The 19,425-nt window shown below is 46.5% G+C and overlaps 1 protein-coding gene across 2 annotated transcripts; it reads left to right on the forward strand.

Moving 5' to 3' along the window:
- The first annotated feature begins 14,784 nt into the window (after positions 1-14,784).
- ITPRIPL1 (ITPRIP like 1) lies at positions 14,785-19,360 on the forward strand. Of its 2 annotated transcripts, XM_035000999.1 has the most exons (3): positions 14,785-15,031; positions 15,196-15,299; positions 16,127-19,360. In XM_035000999.1, the coding sequence occupies exon 3, from the start codon at positions 16,141-16,143 to the stop codon at positions 17,782-17,784; it is 1,644 nt and encodes a 547-aa protein (XP_034856890.1). In that variant the 5' UTR covers positions 14,785-15,031; positions 15,196-15,299; positions 16,127-16,140; the 3' UTR covers positions 17,785-19,360. The 2 variants fall into 2 exon arrangements, with proteins under 2 accessions (XP_034856890.1, XP_034856891.1); XM_035001000.1 differs by lacking the exon at positions 15,196-15,299.
- The last annotated feature ends 65 nt before the right edge of the window (positions 19,361-19,425 follow it).

Consider the following 19,425-nt stretch of genomic DNA (forward strand, 5'->3'; position numbering starts at 1 on the left):
TATATTGCCACAGAAATAAGAATATTCAATAAGAGTCTCCAAATTCTCAAGGGATCAGATAGGGAGAAAAGATAAACGTTTGATTTCTGTTTACAAAAGTATCATCTACCAAACTGTTATAAGTTATAGACAGTTTAAGTGAAAGGTCTGGAAAAACTCTAAAGAACTGGCAATGTTCCAGAACAATAGCCATAATCATGCTTTGTCAGTAACTCAGTCCCATGTAATCAGTTCTTGTTCTACTTGAGCCTGGGTTAGCAGTTCAATGAACTTGTCAGCTTCTAAAGATCTGATGAGAGTTCATTTGACAAGAAAATTTTGTTGTTGCTATGACACATAACAAAAATAATAACCAGGATTTTGACTCATGGCATTAGATTAGGATATACCATGGATATAGCAAAGGTATTGACAAATTTTTATAACTGTTACACAATTTGTGAAATATTTTACATTAATAATATTTACCCATACAAATATAACCTAGGAAGGTTAAAAGTTCTATTTGACAACGCCTTGTTATTACGCAATTTAACAAATCAAATAAACCTAATTACTTGAACATCTGTTTGTCTACAAGGTGAAAGAACAAAGCCTTTGAGATTTTCCAGGAACTCTCTAGGAAGTCCCAAAGTTAATCTGAGGTCAAAAAAACTTCATTTGGGATTTGATTTGGGGAAGAAAAAATTATCAGAAATGTAAAAAACCTTAGCTCTTTTCAGTGTGAAAAGTCTTGGTTCTGTTAAGTAATTGAAGATATGATAAAGGTTAGCATAAAGCACAGGAAATTATTCTGGTAAGATCTTGGTGTCCTAGGCAGATTACCAAAAAGTAAAGAAGAAACCTTTTACAATCTCTTATTAAGAGCAGACCGATAATCTCAGGAAACTTTGTCATTCTAACAGAAAGAAGACCATATTTTAGTTTTGCACCAGTGTTCTTTTGTTATTAAGGCTCTTTTTTTTTAAAAGACCTTAAAATAAATCCATTCAGGTCTTATTCAGCTTGACTACACGGGATAAGGTCTATTTTCTGCAAAACTTTTACCATTTTCTTATATTCATTCAGGTGTTTGTCTATTTTTCTATATTTTCCTCCTCTCATTCTGGAACAATCAGTCATTCTTTTTTTACAAATAAAATAACTCTCGGGGCGCCTGGGTGGCTCAGTCGGTTAAGCAGCTGCCTTTGGCTCAGGTCATGATCCCGGGGTCCTGGGATCGAGCCCCGCATCGGGCTCCCTGCTCAGCGGAGAGCCTGCTTCCCCCTCTCCCTCTGTCTGCCGCTCTGCCTACTTGTGCTCTCTATCTCTGTTAAATAAATAAATAAAAATCTTAAATAAAATAAAATAAAATAACTCTCTTTTTCCCCAGAGCAAAAACACATCCTTCCTACCTTTCCTTATGAATAAGAACATCCTACTTTTCTTGCATACTCTTCATACGCAGTTATTTTTCTTCACCCTTATTATTTCTAGTAGCTTTAGCTACATATATTGATTATAATTTTTAATTTTTGTAATCTTTCTTTTACAGAGAAAACTAGTTAATAGACATACCAGCAGTTCTGTATGAGCAAATTTTATGAATAGAAACATGTTTCTTTATAGGACAGTTTTTCATGTTTATTAACAAACCCGAATTTGTTTAGCTTCTCTATACCCTATAAAAACAAGGTGTCAAAAGTATGCAGGTTTGCAATGATCTGTTCAACTAATGCAGTTGAAGGGGTCCAGAATATGCCACCCCAAAATTGGCATATTTTGGCATAAGGATTATTTTGAGCTGACGCCAATTGAGAAACAGCGGGCACGGGTAGAACTCTCTGCTCTAATCCTTTCTGCCAAAAAGCAGGACATAAATTTCCATTTGTAAAACTGTTCCCTCTCCCATAACAAGACTGGAGACTGCAGAGATGAGTCTGCATAACAAACCTTCCTAAACAACCCTAACTTATCACACATTTCCTGGTCACCTCCCCACAATTTATAGCCCCTAGGAGCCCAAACCCCCTTTCCTTTGTCTAGTCACTTCTCCATAATTTATCACCCTTTATTAAAATAGTATATACAATGCCAGAGTCTAACAGCTTCTTTGGGTTTTTCACTTCTTTTCTGTGAAGCCCCCGTGCACATAAAATAAAACTTTCATACCTTTTCTCCTACTAATCTGTCTTTTGTTAGTTTAATTTGCAGGACTTGGGTACAGAATCTAAGAATGTAAGAGGATAAGTTTCTCCTCCCCTATATAGTAAAGTGCTAATTCTATGCCAAAGGGGCCATTTTAGTCAAAATTAATAGAACAAGTCCTGCCTTATCCCTTCACCTACTGAGACAAACTCAAGTTGCCCAGAGTAAGGCCTGCCTAATATACCAGTGCATGCACATGGCCCTAAGGGCTGTGTGGCCAGGTGCCAAGTTAGGGTCCCCCAGGCTATCCTGCCTCTCCCTCATTGTCCTAAAATTGACTGTGTCCAGGTTCTGGGCTCTGTCGTGCTGGGTAGTCCCAGGTTGTCAGGCACCCTCCTAGTCGCCCTTCTGGTCACTTTTCTGGTCTGGTCATCCCCACCAGGGCAGGCAAGAAGAGCTGAGAGATTTGGGGAGCCCCCCGGAGGGAGACTGTGGCCCTGAGGCATAATCCCCCCCATTTGTCCCTCTGTCCTTCCATCTGTCTATCCATCCTTTTCCCCATGTGAGCCAAGAAGCATCTCTGCATCTGACAGGCAGTGAGCAGAGTGCACTGGCAGGGACAGCCAAGCAGAGTGTGCTGGAAGCGAAAAAACAGATCAGCTCCAGGACACAGCCATGTCCCTGCTGCTCATCAGGTGGGCCTCACTGCACACTGCTGGCCCTGAGAGAGGACCAGGTGTTGGGAACTGCCCTGGGTGGGGGAGGCCATGGTCACCCACCTGCCCATCATTTACTCATTCAGCTTTAATGGGTACCTACTGAAGCACTAGAGATGAAAAGAAAGGGCCCTTCCTTCAGGGGGTTATGAGAGGGACAGCACATGAAGGGGGCACCTAACCCAGTCCTGGGAGAGTCAGGGAAGGCCCCCAGAAGCAGTGCCCTTCCAGCTGCACCTGGTGGGTAAGCAGGATTTCACCAGAGGGGATAGCCTGGTGCTCTCAAGGAACCAAGTGGCCCAGGGGTCAGGATGGACTCGGATACATCCCTGGGGCCTGAGTCAGGGTGGGCACCTGGACTTGAGCCAGAAAGCAATGGGAGCCACAGAAGGTGTTAGGCAGGGCTTCTGACCAAGGTATGACTGACAGGTGTATGTCAGGGACAGGAATGTGACTGCCACATGCTGTGCTGTGCCCTCCAGCTAGGTGTCAGAGCAAAGGCAGGTGTGCATTGGCCTCCCTGAGAGGTGACTCCTACACCTCTTCCTAGTCAGAAGCCATTTGCTTTTTGTGAGAATTAAACTTCATTTACCTTTAAATGCTTTCAGTGGTGTACAGCAGGAATTCAGATAGGTGAAAATAAAATCCACTTAAAAAAAAATCTCCACTTGAATTGAATTCCCGGCTTAAGTTTCCATTCCATTATATGGCAGAAATTACCCTGGTCAATTCAGGACAAGCCCAGACAAGTGTAGGTTGGCTCAGTCGGGTCCCCAGAAGGCCAGCACAGATTACAAGTAAGAGGCTTAATTCTCCTTGTTGAAAATAAGGGAAGAGACTTCTCCCACTCCCTTTCTTTTCAGAATGCCTTTCTCTGTTCTTTTCAATGTACATAAATCTTTTAATGACTAAATAAGCCATTGGTACTCTGGCCAGTCTCACAGCTCAGGAATGTTTCCTCAGGGACCTGGGAGCTGTCTTTTTGAAATGCAAGGGGCACCTGGGTGGCTCAGTCAGTTAAGTGTCCGACTCTTGATTTCAGCTCAGGTCATGATCTCAGGGTCATGGGATCAAGCCCCATGTTGGGCTCCATGCTCAGAGTGGAGTCTGCTTGAGATGCTCTCTCCCTCTGCCCCTCCCCCACTCACACTCTAAATAAATAAATAAATAAATAAATAAATAAATAAATAAATAAATAAATAAATAAATAAATAAAATCTTAAAAAAAAAAAAAAGAAACGATAATATTGAGGCACCAGACTGGCAACTCTTGATCTCAGGTTTGTGAGTTTGAGTCCCACTTTGGGCATGGAGACTACTTAAAAAAAAAATGCAAACATCAAGGGAGTTAGTGCATCACATTCTGGGGGAGGGCAGGCGAAACTTTACTTCTACTCATCTGGGATTTTCAGCTAGGACTCTAACAAAACAAAAACAGTTTCTTAACCTGTACAGTGGGAGAAACCTTAACAAAGAGTAATTCGAAGTGGTGAGCTTAGAACTCTGGCTTATGAAGCAGCTTCAGTAAAGAACTATCAATTTGTAGGGGTGCCTGAGTGGCTCAGTCAGTTGAGTGTCCAACTTCTGATTTCTGCTCAGGTCATGATCTTGGGGTTGTAGGATCCAGCCCTGCCTTGAGTTCTGTGTGGAGTCTGCTTGAGATTCTCTCTCCCTCTGCCCCTCTCCCCGCTTGAGCTCTCTCTCTCCAAATAGATCTTAAAAAAGAAAAGAAAAGAACAATCAATTTGTGGAGAAATGACAGGACAAAGGAAAGCAGTTTTAAGCTTCCAAGGGCAGCAAACTGTGGGAAGGTAAATGTACAGGGGGGAGCTAATGGGGTGAGGTATGCATGCAGATTCTTCTGGTGCTGTCTCTGGGCTGATAAGAGTCTGTCCCCAGTAAAGGGAGAATTTATGTCTTGCCTTTAGGCATAAAGGGGGAAGGGTAGAGATAGATTTTCCTGCATTTGTTCCTTCTTAATTGCCTTCAGCTCAACATAATTTTTATGTCAAAAGGCGTATTTGGGGGTGACATTCTGATTTCCTTCATTGATTTGATACTTATTCAATAATAAAACTGTTTTTCTTTTTCTACTACCTTTGTGGAGAGATTTTTTGGGTTGGAAGAAGATTTTGTTGTTTATTATATTTCCCACACACACCCCGCCCCCCTTCACCAAGGTGCCCCTAGGTTCTCAGAAGGAATTCACCCTTTGGCCCTCTGCCCCCATTCACTGGCTCATGCAGACCCTGAGTATGGCCCTGGGCTCCAGAGGTCTACCCTCTTGCATGCTTGATGCCACTTACTCCCCTGAGGGCTCAGGGAAGCTTGCTGGAGGGCTCTCCAGGCCTCTCTACCCACCTCAGAGATCCTGTGCAGTCCTCTCTGCAGTTCTCTAATCCTCAAACTATCAGGGTCCCCTTCACACTGTATGAGACCAGAAAGTACCACCCCCAAAATATGCCTCTTTGGCATTAGGATATATTTTTTAAAGATTTTATTTATTTATTTGATAGACAGATAGTGAGAGCAGGAGCACAAGAAGGGGGAGTGGGAGAGGGAGAAGCAGGCTTCCCACCAAGCAAGGAGCCCCATATGGGACTCGATCCCAGGACCCTGGGATCATGACCCGAGTTGAAGGCAGACACCCAATGACTGAGCCACCCAGGCGCCCCTAGGATTTTTTTTTTTTTAAGATTTATTTATCTGAGAGAGAGAGAATGAATCTCAACCAGACTCTCCACAGAGCGCAGAGCCCAACTCAGGTGTCTATCCTGGGACTCTGAGCTCATGACCTGAGCCAAAATCAAGAGCTGGCCACTCAACCGACTGAGCCACCCAGGTGCCTGGCATTAGGCGCCTCCTCCTTCTTTCCCAACTTAGATGATTTGTGTCTCTTTCATGGCAAGAATAAGCTTCTTTTATTTCTCTTTGCATTCTGCTGTAACAATGCACTTTGAGGACAAGAGCCAAAGGCCTAATCTGGGCAGAGTGTGTGATGGGGTAAAAAAAACAAGAAAGGGACAGTGACTGGATTGGGGTGGATGATAGGCCCAAGCCCATCAATTCATTCCCTAAAATCTGATGCCTGCTTGTTCCAAGGGCTTGGTGCTGGGACTCACGGGGTGGGGGGTGGGGGGCACACTTAGGCCCAGAAGACAGGAGAGGGAGATTTAGGGAAATAAGTGAATAGGGGATAGGGCAAAATCCAGGGCTTAGGGATGAACAAGGAATTCCTCTATTGAGACATAGTCCCGTTGACTGTTCACCTGGATTTGCCAGGGCAGCCCAACGTTAGTATTCACTTCCTGTGGTCCCATAAAGATTCATATAATTGCTATAACATGTGTGTTACAATTTTAGAGTCTGAGAAAATGTCACCAACCAGAAATATACTCAAGGAAATAACCCAAGATGGGAAAAAATTCTTTCTGCTGATACCTTTTGGAAAAAGAAATTAGAATCCATCTAGTGACTAAGTCTATGGGACTGTCCTTTCAAGTGCCATGTGTTAACATTCAGGACCAAGTCAGGCAGCAATCCACAGTCCAGAGCAGAGTGGCAGATTGGAAACTGGGGAGAGCACAGCTCTGACAAGTGAGGTCATCCTTGAGAACACAAGGAGAAGACAAAGCAGGAGATGGCTGGACTCTGGGAGGCCAAGTTGAGGCCAGTGCCAGCCTAGCTGGGAGCCCTATGGACTCTCAGTGTCTGGCAAGAGGATTAATCTGGGTCAGCTGAATGGGGAGGAACACATGTGCCCTAGGAGGCTGATGGGGTAAGGGCAGGGCCTGCTTGGTCGGTGCAGGGCACAAAGTTGATTGCATCATAGGTAAGAAAGCAGGACGGGACCCTCATCTCAGCCTCTTGTGTCTTTTCAGGTAATCATTTAGTGACAACTTGAGAGAGACTGGGGGCTTGGGTCCTTTGAGCCAGGGTATGGGTGTTGACATCACAGGTCTGACATCAGTGTCCCTGGGCCACTCTGGGGGAACTGGCCCCCGCAGTTCTTGAGGCTGAATGAGTCTGAGGCACGAAAGGCATGCTTTTGCCTGGCTGGTACACTGGGGCCATTGTTTTCAGTAGATGAAAACCATGCCAGCTGGAAGAGTTCCATTCAATCCCAATGTTTGCACATCAGGAGCCGAGGGCCAGAGTGACAGGAAGTGACTTGCCCACGTCATAGAACAAGCTGGTGGCAGAGCCAGGACTTGCCATGGACCTCAGCTCTCCACTCTGGGTCAAGATAATTTTCAGTGTGGCTGTCCCAAAGGGACACATGGGCTGTTTCTGCCCTTTGGCTATTGTGAACAATGCTGTAATGAACATGGATGTACAAATATCTCAAGACCTTGCTTTCAGTTCTTTGAGGGTACATATCCAGAAGTGGAATTGCTGGATCATCTGGTAGTTCTATTTTTAATTTTTTGAGGAACTTCCATTGGTTTCCATAGTGGTTGCACCATTTTACATGCTTGCCAACAGTATACAGGGGTTCCAGTTTCTCCACATTCTCCCCAACACTTGTAATTCTTGCTCTCCCTCTCTTTTTTTATGGTAGCCATCCTAAGGGTGTGAGGTGGTTTCCTCTTTATAAGGACACCAGTCATATTGGACCCATCCTAATGACCTCATCTTGACATGATCATCTATCTGCAAAGATTCTATTTCCAAATAGAGTGGCATTCTGAGATACTGAGGGTTCAGCCTTCAGCATAGAGTTTTGGGGAGACACAATTCAGCCTCTGATACTCCCGTGCAGTGTCTACCTTTTAATCCATCTATCTATCTGTATGTCTATCTGTATGGAGTTAAATAGTGTCCCCACCCCCCAAAAGATCCATGTCCACCCAGAACCTAGGAATGAGACCTTTTTTGGAAAAAGGGTCTTTGGGGGCGCCTGGGTGGCTCAGTCGGTTAAGCGTCTGCCTTCAGCTCAGGTCATGATCCCAGAAAGAAAGAAAGAAAAAGAAAGAAAGAAAAAGAAAGAAAGAAAGAAAGAAAGAAAGAAAGAAAGAAGAAAGGAAGAAAATAGGGTCTTTGCAGATGTAATTAAGATAAGGATCAGAATGAGACCATGTGCATCAGGTTGGTCCCTAAATCCAACCACAGCCTCCTTGTAGGAGATAGAGAAGGGCACACAGAGAAGGTGACGCAGAGATGGAACTACAGGTTGGAATGCTACAGCTACAAGCCAAAGAACACCGAGGCAAGGAAGGCTTCTTCTCTAGACCCTTCAGAGGAAGCATGGCCCTGCCAGTACCTTCATTTTGGACTTCTGCTCTCCAGACCTGTTGTATTAAGCCACCAAAATTATATGGCAGCCCCAGCAAACTAATATACCGTCTCTTCATCGATGGCATCCACCTGCCCCTCACCCATCTGCATGTGGCAAGGAGTGAAGTGCTGGCCCAGATCCTCTTTCACAGGCTCTCCACTCTCCCGAGAGTCTCCAGCTCTGGCAACCGTGCGCCGGCGTCCCTGAGACGCCCAAACTCGCGGGTGGTAACCTATGTGTCGCGGGGGATTGGTCCAGCAGCTGAGGGCCTGGACTGGGCGGAAAAGCTCAGGGCAGGGTGGCGGCGCGTCCGTGGCCGGGTGAGGGGCGAAGGGAGGCTGCCGGGCGGTCCCGGCCTGGGGAGGGCGCTCGTAGGGCGCGGGGAACTCCCCCGGAGGAGGAAGCCCCTTGCCCCGGGCTCCGGGGCGGCTAAGAACGCGACCGCCGGGGCACAAAGCCGGGCCTGGGTTACGCACGCCAGCGTGGTCGCACCTGCTTTTTTAGAAAACGCAGTGTCAGCTCTCTTCAACCAAGACACACTAGAGCTTTGAGCACGCAGCCCATTCATTCACGAGCTGGGCACTGTCTGAATGGTATTTTTTATAATGTGAAAATACTACCAGATCATTGTTAACTAGTTCGAAAAAGGCACAGAGAGAGGTAGAAGTCACCTGTAATTAATCTCCCCATCCTCAGAGGATCACTGTAAACATTTGGAACTTTTTTCTTAGGCATATAATACACGCATGCAAGGGGATTCAACCCTAGCATAGTCTCGTAATCTGCTTTTTTTCATTTATTATGCTATGGTCTATTTTCCACTTTAATGTAGACTTACACATTCTATTTTTTATACATACAGTACATTTCTATATTTTTATAAGTTTATTGTGTAATGACCAAAACATGAGTGAGATTTGTGTAGTGATTTGATTAATTCTGGTAAAAAAATAATAATAATTGAAAACACATGAGTGCAGCCCAGGACTGTTTTACAAAAACTTTATATCATTTAAAAAATATTTTCACAGATCCATGGCTAGCCTTCTCCCAATGATTATAATGATTTTTTTTTCCTGCATCATCTGCCATTCATGCTGGCAGTGGGCATTCTCTCTGTGGTCTCCTCACACCTTTCTACCATCACCTGAGACAGGTCTGATAATGGCTTTCTTACTTTCTAACATCAGTGAGAGGTCATAGGCTCCCCTGACTTTTTGGATGTCCTGACCTGTTGTTGTGCTGTCACCATCCAAGGAGTTCTGACTCTTTTCAGAGGAGAAGAGCGCAGTGGTCTGAAGAGTGGGGATTCAAATGTGTTTGTACGGAGCTGAGGCAGTTTATCTCTGAGCATGAGCTCATGGACTGGTGCTCATTGGAGACGAGTTTGGGGACCTTTGGCAGTGACGTGTGCATCTCTCTGCCCCTGCAGACCCTCTTTCTCCTTCCTGCTCTGTGCCCTAGGGCCAGGCACTGACCCAGAAGGACTGAATCAAGGGGCTCCCTTGTTCTCTGGCTTCCAGTTGGTTTTGGCCAATGGGAGGCTTCAGCAGGAAATGAGTTTCTAGAGAACTCAGCTCTCTTCCTGTGGTGTCCCACAGGGTTGACTTCATCCTCTCAACTGAAGACCACATTTTCTTATCAGACATCCTCTCTACATAGCTGTTCTCTTCAAGTTTTGGTAACAAATCACTCCCTCCTCCTCACCCTTACCCAGAGGAAGGCTCCCTGTTGGCCTAGGTCCAGGAATAGTAACTGTTCTTTGCAGTTTTCCCCAAACTCTGAACTCTTTTGTTCCTTGATTAAACTCTCCTGAATTACCCAACATGAGTATGCCATCACATCCTCCTGGGGATCCTAACTGATACCACAGGATTAAGGGTGATTTTTAAAAAACTGATTTTTTAAACTTTTCTGTATTTTCTAAACTTTTCACAATGATCATTTTTATTTTGTGTTTACAAGGTTTTGTTTTTTTTTTTTAAGATCTTATTTATTTAGGGGCGCCTGGGTGGCTTGGTTGTTGGGCATCTGCCTTCGGCTCAGGTGGGATCTAGCGCCGCATCGGGCTCCCTGCTTAGTGGAGAGCCTGCTTCTCCCTCTCCCCCCCACCCCCTGCTTGTGTTCCCTCTCTCGCTGTGTCTCTGTCAAATAAATAAGTAAAAAATCTTTAAAATAAAAATCATTTATTTATTTGACAGAGAGAGAGATAGCAAGAGCAGAAGCACAAGCAGGGGGAGTGGGAGAGGGAGAAGCAGGCTTCCCGCCAAGCAGGGAGCCCGATGTGGGGCTCGATCCAAAGACCCCTGGATCATGACCTGAGCCAAAGGCAGAGGCTTAACCACTGAGCCACCCAGGCGCTCCAAGGGTTGTTTTTGTTTTGTTTTGTTTTTTTAAGATTTTATTTATTTGAGACAGAGAGAGCACAAGCAAGGGGAGCGGCAGAGGGAGAGGGAGAAGCAGGCTCCCTGATGAGCAGGACGCTGGGATCATGACCTGAGCCAAAGGCAGACACTTAACCAACTGAGCCACCCAAGTGCCCCGTGTTTACGAGTTTTTAAAATGTTATCAAGAAACATACAAATCTGTCTGTGGAGGGTCAATTTGAGCAACTAGTGCTCCAAGGGGCACACTTTTGGAAATATTGGCACATATCATGTCTAGAGGGTACTCCCAAAATCTGTAACATTTATCTCTGGGTAGTGGAATATGAGGGTAGCTTCTTTTCCTATTCCTCCTAGATAATATGCATTTCTACAATGAGCATGTGTCATTTTTACAAAAAGATAAAACTTTAAAAATGAATTTCTGAGGAAATGTGCACATTTTGCTGCTTAGAAACAAAGGACCGTTAACTCTTTCTGTAAATGGCCAGAGAGTAAATGTTTTAGTGTTTGCCAGCCAAGAGGCAGAATTGAGAATTATGTAGGCATTTATATAATGAGAGAAAATAAATTTCCACAAAATTTTATTGACAAAATTCACAGTGTAGTAATAATGACCGAATGCTTTTTTTTTTTTTGTAATATGGGGCTGCTAATGAAAAGAATGGAATTCTTTTATTTTTGGGAAATAACATGTCACCTAATTAGGGGTCAAGGTTAATGTTTCCTATCATCCAAATTGATTGCAAATGTTCAACTGTTAATGCTGATCTGTAATGAGTTATTACATATTGCCTCTTTGAAAATGTTTTTCAATAGTTACTAACAAATATTGATGTATAATCCACAAGCATATGATTTTAATTGAGCATGTTCATTCTTATGTAATTACATTCTTCTCTTATTTGCCTTTTTAGTATGTCATTACACTGCAGATTGATCACTTCTAATTGAAGATTATGTGGAAGATCCTCAATTGCACAGTTAAATGGATTTTGAAACATGGAGTGTTCTTTCCACTTGCACTGATGTCTGACAAACTGCTGGAATTGTATATAGTTTGAGCTCAGAAAATATATCTGCTACAAATTTATGTAGCAATAGACATCTTGCTTGTTTTATTTTTGACAGCAGAGGAAGTGTAAAAACAGCTTGATATTACTTGTGATTCAAAGTTTGTTAAAATGATTTCATCAGAGAATAAATTTCACATATAAACACCATTTTGTCTTATAATTTTACATTCATTAAGAAACAGTATCAAGGGGTACCTGGGTGGCTCAGTCATTAAGCGTCTGACTCTTGGTCTCAGCTCAGGTTTTGATCTCTGGGTCATGAGTTCAAGCCCCCCATTGGGCTCCATTCTGGGTATAGAGCCTACTTAAAAAACAAAACAAAACAACAACACCAAAACAAAAAAAACCCAAAAAAACCCAGTATCAAGTCTGCAACCAAAAGCTAATTTCCAAAGTCATTCAGTGTTTGATAAAAGTAGTTGAGAGTTCTTGTTTAGAAAAATTTTAATCTCAGCCCCAAGCTCAAAAAGATTGCAAACTGATAATGATGGGAGGGCAAGTCAAGATATTCAGTGTCTATTTCTTTTTTTTTTTTAAAGATTTTATTTATTTATTTGAGACAGAATGAGAGACAGAGAGCATGAGAGGGAGGAGGGTCAGAGGGAGAAGCAGACTCCCTGCAGAGCAGGGAGCCCGATGCGGGACTCGATCCGGGGACTCCAGGATCATGACCTGAGCCGAAGGCAGTCGCTTAACCAACTGAGCCACCCAGGCGCCCTCAGTGTCTATTTCTGATGAAAATTCCCAGAACTGACGATTTTTAAGTCCGTGAGAACAAAGTTCACCATTGACATTACTAGTTCATGAATACATAACAGATTCAAATATTTTCCACAAAGTATCTGCCTATGAATAATACGATGAATAACCATAGGCTTTAAACACCTGAAATTTTCACAAGCTTTGTAAATTTGCCTATCTAAGCCTTTTCCTGCTCCACATATATTTTTATTACCATCGGTAATAACATGTATTAGCAGATTCCATGTCAGGTTGTACTGAATTAATGTTTTCTCAGCTTCTTTTTAAATATTCTTGCCTCTAGTTGTCCCATGCAGACTATTCATAAAGTCTAATTCTTCAGTAATTGCAAACTCTGCATTGGCTTCCTGAATAAACAGCAACAACTGACAACATTTACTGATTTATCAAACCAAGGAAAATCACTTAGAATCATGTGACTTGTTTTTAGATTGATTACTGATATTTCTCCCAGTGTTTTCAAATCTTTGAGCAACTGTTCTCACCAAAACACTAATTGTCTTTTTTTTTCTTTAAGTAATCTCTACCTACACGCAATGTGGGGCTCAAACTCACAACCCTGAGATCAAGAGTCACATGCTCCTCTGACTGAGCCAGCCAGGTGCCCCAATAAACACTAGTAGTCTTAAACACATTTTAGGTTTTGTGGGCCAAGAGGCAGAATTGTACACAGATTATGAAGGTACTTGCTTTCTCTGTACTTATTTTTTAATGATAAAAATAAAATTATTTGGTGGGGGGGACTACCATGTTTCCTTGCTTGACAAGGGTAAATCCCACCACTGTGGAATTCAATTGTTAAATGAGTGGCCACTGCTACAGTCTGCTCATGTCATTTTTGTACAATCACCAATTAGCATGAAGGCCAGGGTGTCCAAATGACTCGGTTTTCTTTTAATCCCACTAAGCCAACAATCACTTCATATCACGCCAAAGCAGAAAAATCACCAAAAACAGGCCAAGAAATGTTCACTGCCAGAGGGTTCTTGTTCACTTAAGTGTGATATTTACATGGATTATAGTTCCCTAGATTGGAGTCTATTTGCTATAGTAACCAACTTCATGAGCACGAACTAGCAAATGTCGTCTAACACGACAATCACTTTTAATACAAACCCTTATTTGAACACACACCTTTAAACACATGGTTTTATTACTTTTTAAGATTTTATTTATTCATTTGAAACAGAAAGATATATAGAGAGAGCATGAGCAGGGGGAGAGGCAGAGGGAGAGGGAGAAGCAGACTTCCCACTGAGCTGGGAGCCCATCACAGGCTGATTCCAGGACCTGGAAATCATGACCTGAGCTGAAGGCAGACGCTTAACCATCTGAGCACACAGGCGCCCCTAAACACATGGCTTTCAACACCATTGTTTGCACACTCTGAAATGTATTTTTTATCCCAACATTGTCATAAGCTAGGAAATAAAGAGAATTTCATTGTCACCATGTGATTTTGCTAATGCTTAGTGGTAGTAGCTCCAAAGTTTATAAAAAAACTTTGGAACTTCAGTCACGGCCAGTCAGAAGACAGTCTTTCCCCCTCCACAGTGAAATAAGTCAGCATTTTTGGAAGCACTGTCCACGTTGTTTGGGCCCCCCTCTACATTGCCACTGAATAAGGAGGGCTGAAACTTGTCTTTCAGCAGAAGGACTTTGGCTAGTAAGTATGAAAAGACAGCACTTCCTTTGATCCTCGGTTAGCTGACACAGGACAGGAGGGCTGGGGGCTCTTTCTGATACTCAGAAGATCCTTTCCGGGAAGCCCCTTCTGTGGGGATATCTTAGTGGATCATAAGGCTTGTCCAGGCTCCACACTTCATGAAGTTTTCCTTTATACGCCCATCTCATCAGCAGAGCTACCCTGGAAGTTTAGGATTCTTACTCCGTAGAGCTAGTGAGTGAGAAGTAAGGCCACAAGCCAGGTCTTCGCGTGCCGTCTGGCCTTTCACGACAGCCACTGGATAGGAAGGAGGTGGGGAAAGACACCTGAGTCTGGGCGGGGGCTGGGGGTGAGGCACAACACGGACGCTGACGACACACCTCAGCTCCTGTGCCATTTTGCGCAGGACCCCCCCCCCCGGACTGGGAATGACGCCCCGCTGCCCCCGTCAATTCCTAGTTATGCCATCATCCTCGTCGCTGTGTAAGGACGGTGCGTTCCCCGCGGCGCACGGAGCTGCGTGAAGCCGGCTGCCCGCACTGCAGTTGCCCTTGGCGCCACCCCCGGGAGGCCGAGCAGCTGCGGCTTGCGAGCCTCCCTCGGCTGCGAGTCCGGGGCCGCAGCCCCTCCGCTCTGCACACGACCCCGCGGGAGCCTGGGCGGCGCACCGAAGGCGCGCCTACGCGACCCGGGCCACCGGGCCCCAGGGCGGCGCGCTCGGCGGCGGGGCTGGGCTGGGAGGAGCTTGGGCGGGGCGGAGCCTGGACGGCGGGAGCCGCCGTGCGGGGCTGGCGCCCTCGGAGCGGCGCGCGGCGCGCTGGGGGTGTCCGGGCCGGGCCGCGCGCACACCCTGGGACCCTCGGACCCTCCGACGAGATGGTGCGTTCCCCGGGAGAGGGGAGCGGGTCCACTCCCCCGGGCGGCCCCGGCGAGGCACCCGGAGGCCCCACCCCGCCGGCGAAAAGGCGGGGGCAGTCAGGCCGCGCTGTCTCTTTAAGACCGTGTTCCAGCTAACACCGACGGTGAGTAACCTGGCCCCAGGTCCGGGGAGAAACCCCCGAGAGGGAAGGCGGATGAGAGTTCAGATCTCTGGGCGTGAAATTTGGGAAAGTTATGAATGGCGGGAGCGGGAGGGGGGCACCCTGCTTTGAGCCACAGCCGCTAGGTACCTTGTAAATTTTAACAGGGCTCCTGGAGCAGGCGGTGAGACTAAGCAAGGCCAAGTTTCAAAGGGAGGAGAGTCCCCCACCTGGCTTCAGCGTCCACACGGCATAGTCCTTCATAATCTCGGTAAGCCCGGTAGTTTGTGGGGTGAATGCGAGAAGCTTCCGGCCTCGTGGTGGGTGGGGAGGCAGAGGATACGACTACTGCGGCTGTCAAGTGGCTTTGGGCACCTGGTTCTTCGGGAACTTTCCTGGGCTGAGAGGTGGAGGCGTGCCTGCCTATGCGCCTGGCCCGTCGACGGGGCTTCCAGCCTTAGGACCTCAGAGAGCATAGCGGGAAGCAGCGCAGAGCAGGCTGGTGGCTCTGTGCCTCCCTGGCGCCCACTGGGAGTTGCCCCACTGGCACGAGGGAGGAGAGGCTGAGTGGTCTGATGACACAGGGTGAGCAGAATGAGGATTGTGAAGTCACAGAGGAAGTGGGATGCCATTGCTGGGGTTTGGGACTGGCTGCCTGGCAAGAGGAAAGGTGTCGCCCAGGCAGATCAGTGCTTTCTGCCGCTGGAAGGGAGCCTCTGGGATCAGGAGGGCACACCTGGTGCCCACGGGGGACTGATGAGTCGGGTGAGGCCACCCTACCACAAGGGTCCCCCTCCCCCTCCTACACAGGAATGAAAACAGTGCTATGTCCATACTCTGGAAACCTAAATACCACCCACACCATGTGGAAGGAAAGCAGAAAGACTGAGTGGCACATCCTGCTGACCTGACCCCCTTTCTCCCAAACCACCTCCTGGGCAGACCCGTGCTCTGCACAACCCCGGCTCTGTGAGCTTCCTGTTTCTCCTGAGTAGTTAACTTCCAGGATTTGGGGTTCCAGGGCTCTGGGAGATATGCACTGGAGAAAAAAATGAATCCTGAAGATCACCACTGACTCCCACCCTCCTACTTCTCCAGATGCAGAGGCCTCCATGGCTGTGATAAGCCTTGTGTTCCTGGCAGTGATGTATGTTGTTCACCACCCCCTGATGGTCAGTGACCGCATGGACCTGGACACACTAGCCAGAAGTCGGCAGCTGGAGAAGCGGATGAGCGAGGAGATGCGCCAGTTGGAGATAGAGTTTGAAGAGAGAAAGCGAGCAGCTGAGCAGAAGCAGAAGGCAGAGAACTTCTGGAGAGGAGGCACATCCAGTGATCAGTTAGTGCTAGGGAAGAAAGACATGGGCTGGCCGTTCCAGGCTGGTGGCCAGGAGGGGCCACTGAGCTGGATGCTGGGAAACCTGTGGAATACTGGCCTCTTTTGCCTTTTTCTCATCTTTGAGCTCCTGCGACAGAACATGCAGCATGAGCCGGCCTTTGATTCCAGCAGCGATGAGGAGGAGGAGGAAGTCCGTGTTGTGCCTGTCACCTCCTACAACTGGCTTACTGACTTCCCCTCGAGGGAGGCCCTGGAATCCTTTTACAAACACTATGTCCAGAATGTCACCCGTGATCTGCCCTGCACCTGCGAGTTCGTGGAGAGCTTCGTGGACGACCTCATTGAGGCCTGTCGGGTGCTCAGCCGCCGGGAGGCTCACCCACAGCTGGAGGACTGCCTGGGCATCGGGGCTGCCTTTGAGAAATGGGGAACCCTCCACGAGACCCAGAAATTTGATATTCTGGTGCCCATTGTTCCCCCGCAGGGCACTATGTTTGTGCTGGAGATGAGGGATCCGGCCCTAGGCCGCCGCTGCGGCTGTGTGCTGGTGGAGTCGGAATGCGTGTGCAAGCGTGAGAAGCTTCTGGGAGACGTGCTGTGCCTGGTGCACCACCACAGGGATCACTCGGCTGTCTTGAGCAAGTGTAGCAGCTCCATCAAGGTGGCTGTCTGCACTGGCTCCCACCTGGACGTGTTCAAGACGGTACAGTGGTTTCGGAACATGGTGGGCAATGCCTGGGCCCTTGTGGCCCACAAGTATGACTTTCAGCTCAGCCTCCCACCGTCTACCACCTCCTGCAAGCTCAGGCTGGACTACCGCTCAGGCCGCTTTCTCTCGATCCGCTTGGTCCTGGGGGTGCAACGGGAAGACACCTTGGTCTATCTGGTGAGTCAGGCTCCTGACCAGGAACAGCTCACCAGCGTGGACTGGCCCGAGTCCTTTGCAGCCTGTGAACACTTGTTCCTGAAGCTGGTAGGGCGTTTTGCTCCAGAGAACACCTGTCACCTCAAGTGCCTCCAGATCATCTTAAGTCTCCGGGACCTTCAGAGCTTACCCCAGGGAGCATCCCGTCCCGTCCTCACCTCTTACCACTTCAAAACAGCCCTCATGCACCTGTTGCTGCGGCTGCCCCTAACAGACTGGCAGCACAGCATGCTCTCCCAGCGGCTCCAGGACGTCCTCTGGTTCTTGGGCCGCGGCCTCCAGCAGAGGTCCCTCCACCATTTCCTCATTGGTAACACCTTCCTACCCCTGACCATCCCGATCCCCAAGACATTTCGGAATGCTGAGCCTGTCAATCTCTTCCAACACCTGGTGCTAAACCCCACGGCGCACTCGCAGGCAGTGGAAGAATTCCACCACCTTCTGACCCAAGTGAAAACGCTGCCCTGTGCCCCGTTGGCTGGGGCACATTAATGTAAAGGCCATTAAAAAAGGGGAGAAGGTATTTCTGATTCCTCGGGCTGCCAGAGAGTTTATTTTTCAGACACATCAGTGGTATGTGTGACCTTCACCTTGCCAGTGAGGCGGCTGTGATAGATAAGACACTTTAAGGAGCACCTGAAGTGCTCATCAGGATGGGGTCCAACCTGTAGGGCCTAATCTAGGGTGTGCCTTCTGAGGTTTTCTTCTCCTGACTTTTAGCATGACCCAAAGAGAGCCCAGGGAAACGGATGTTAGGGGGCGATCTCACAGCTAGAGTTGAGACCAGACGGGGGCTGTGAGGTTTTTGTGTTCTGTAGCAACACTGGAAGTGAAAGAGAACCAGAGAATACCTCCATTCCAGCTTATTCCTTTTTGTGAATGACTCTCAGCACATTCCTTGTAAACTGGTTTCCTTGTTGAATTGTTAGCTTAATTCACATCCAAGCTGATAGCACCAAGCATTTTATCCTAAATACTGTGAAGGTAACGTCTCGTACTTTAGGATCTAATTTTTCAGACCTTCTCTGAAGATATATCCAAGATGTTTATGTTCCATTTTCTCAATTTAGCCCTATTTTCGTATAGTCTATGAAATAGAACATAATATAGCTCTTTTTATGCATCTGAAAGAAAACTCCAGTACTACCCAAGCAGTTCATTAGCATTGATTCACAAACAAATATTAAGTCAATGGTGATGTTTCATAATCGAGATAATGTATTTACTAAAATTAATGAAATAGCTAGCGTCTAACGAGCTTCTAGTGCCTGGAAGCAACGTTGTAAAACCCTTAATGAGGACAATCTTTGGGGGGGTGTAGTTTCTGAGATGAACAATTACTGTTTCTAAAGGGAGCCACTTGTTTGTCAAATGAAAAAAAGGTTTAGCCACCATGCGTAGCTGTGCTTTTTCTTAGTCTGTTAATGCCTTTGTATTCTCTTTTCAAAGATGACAAAGGGATTTTTTGAACTATGTTTGTGGTTTTGCAAAGTGGGGTCATCACAATCCAGGCCCGTTGCCAGGGTCAGACAGGAAGAGACTGTGGAGCAGTTCAGCTCTAACAGTTGTGATTCTCGAGATAGGATTGGTGGATTTTTCCCTTCTTTCAAACTCCTGGGCATCCTGATGAGGAGGCTTAAGAAAAGTGACTATAGTTGTGGGTGTGGTTGTTTTGGAAATAACAATGCTGTTCCTGCCCTGCATGCCAGGAAGATCTGGGGAGGAGAACCTGGCCCCACATTTAACTCAGTGGCAGGGGGGTTTAGATGGTGTTCTTGTGGGCTTTGGTTTTATCCACATCCTCCCCACAGCAAAAATAAATTACAAGTTTATGTCCCAGGAGTTGATGCCAGTCAATATTTGAGACTCCTACTGCACAGTAATGGTTGTGTTCCCATGTTGTCTGCTGATAGCTGCCAGGTACCGCTTTTAAGGTAAGATGCAGTGACGGTTGGTTCCATGCCGGTGGGATTTTGATGTTTTATAAACATCTATATTCTTTTTGTTTAGAAAATAATTTGCTGGTGTTTTAGTTCCAAATCAAAAAAGGACGCTATTTTGTGTGTCAGTTGGAATCAATGTAATAACACTCACAGAAGATCAGCATTCTCACGTGCCTGTCCCCAGATGTTC

Source organism: Mirounga leonina, unplaced genomic scaffold (genome assembly GCF_011800145.1).
Source record: "Mirounga leonina isolate KUSES-001 unplaced genomic scaffold, KU_Mleo_1.0 Mir_125, whole genome shotgun sequence".
Taxonomy (NCBI): domain Eukaryota; kingdom Metazoa; phylum Chordata; class Mammalia; order Carnivora; family Phocidae; genus Mirounga; species Mirounga leonina.

What these genes read in the sequence shown, in the direction of transcription:
- ITPRIPL1 (XM_035000999.1), top strand. Translation starts at nt 16,141, where the DNA reads ATGGCTGTGATAAGCCTTGTGTTCCTGGCAGTGATGTATGTTGTTCAC.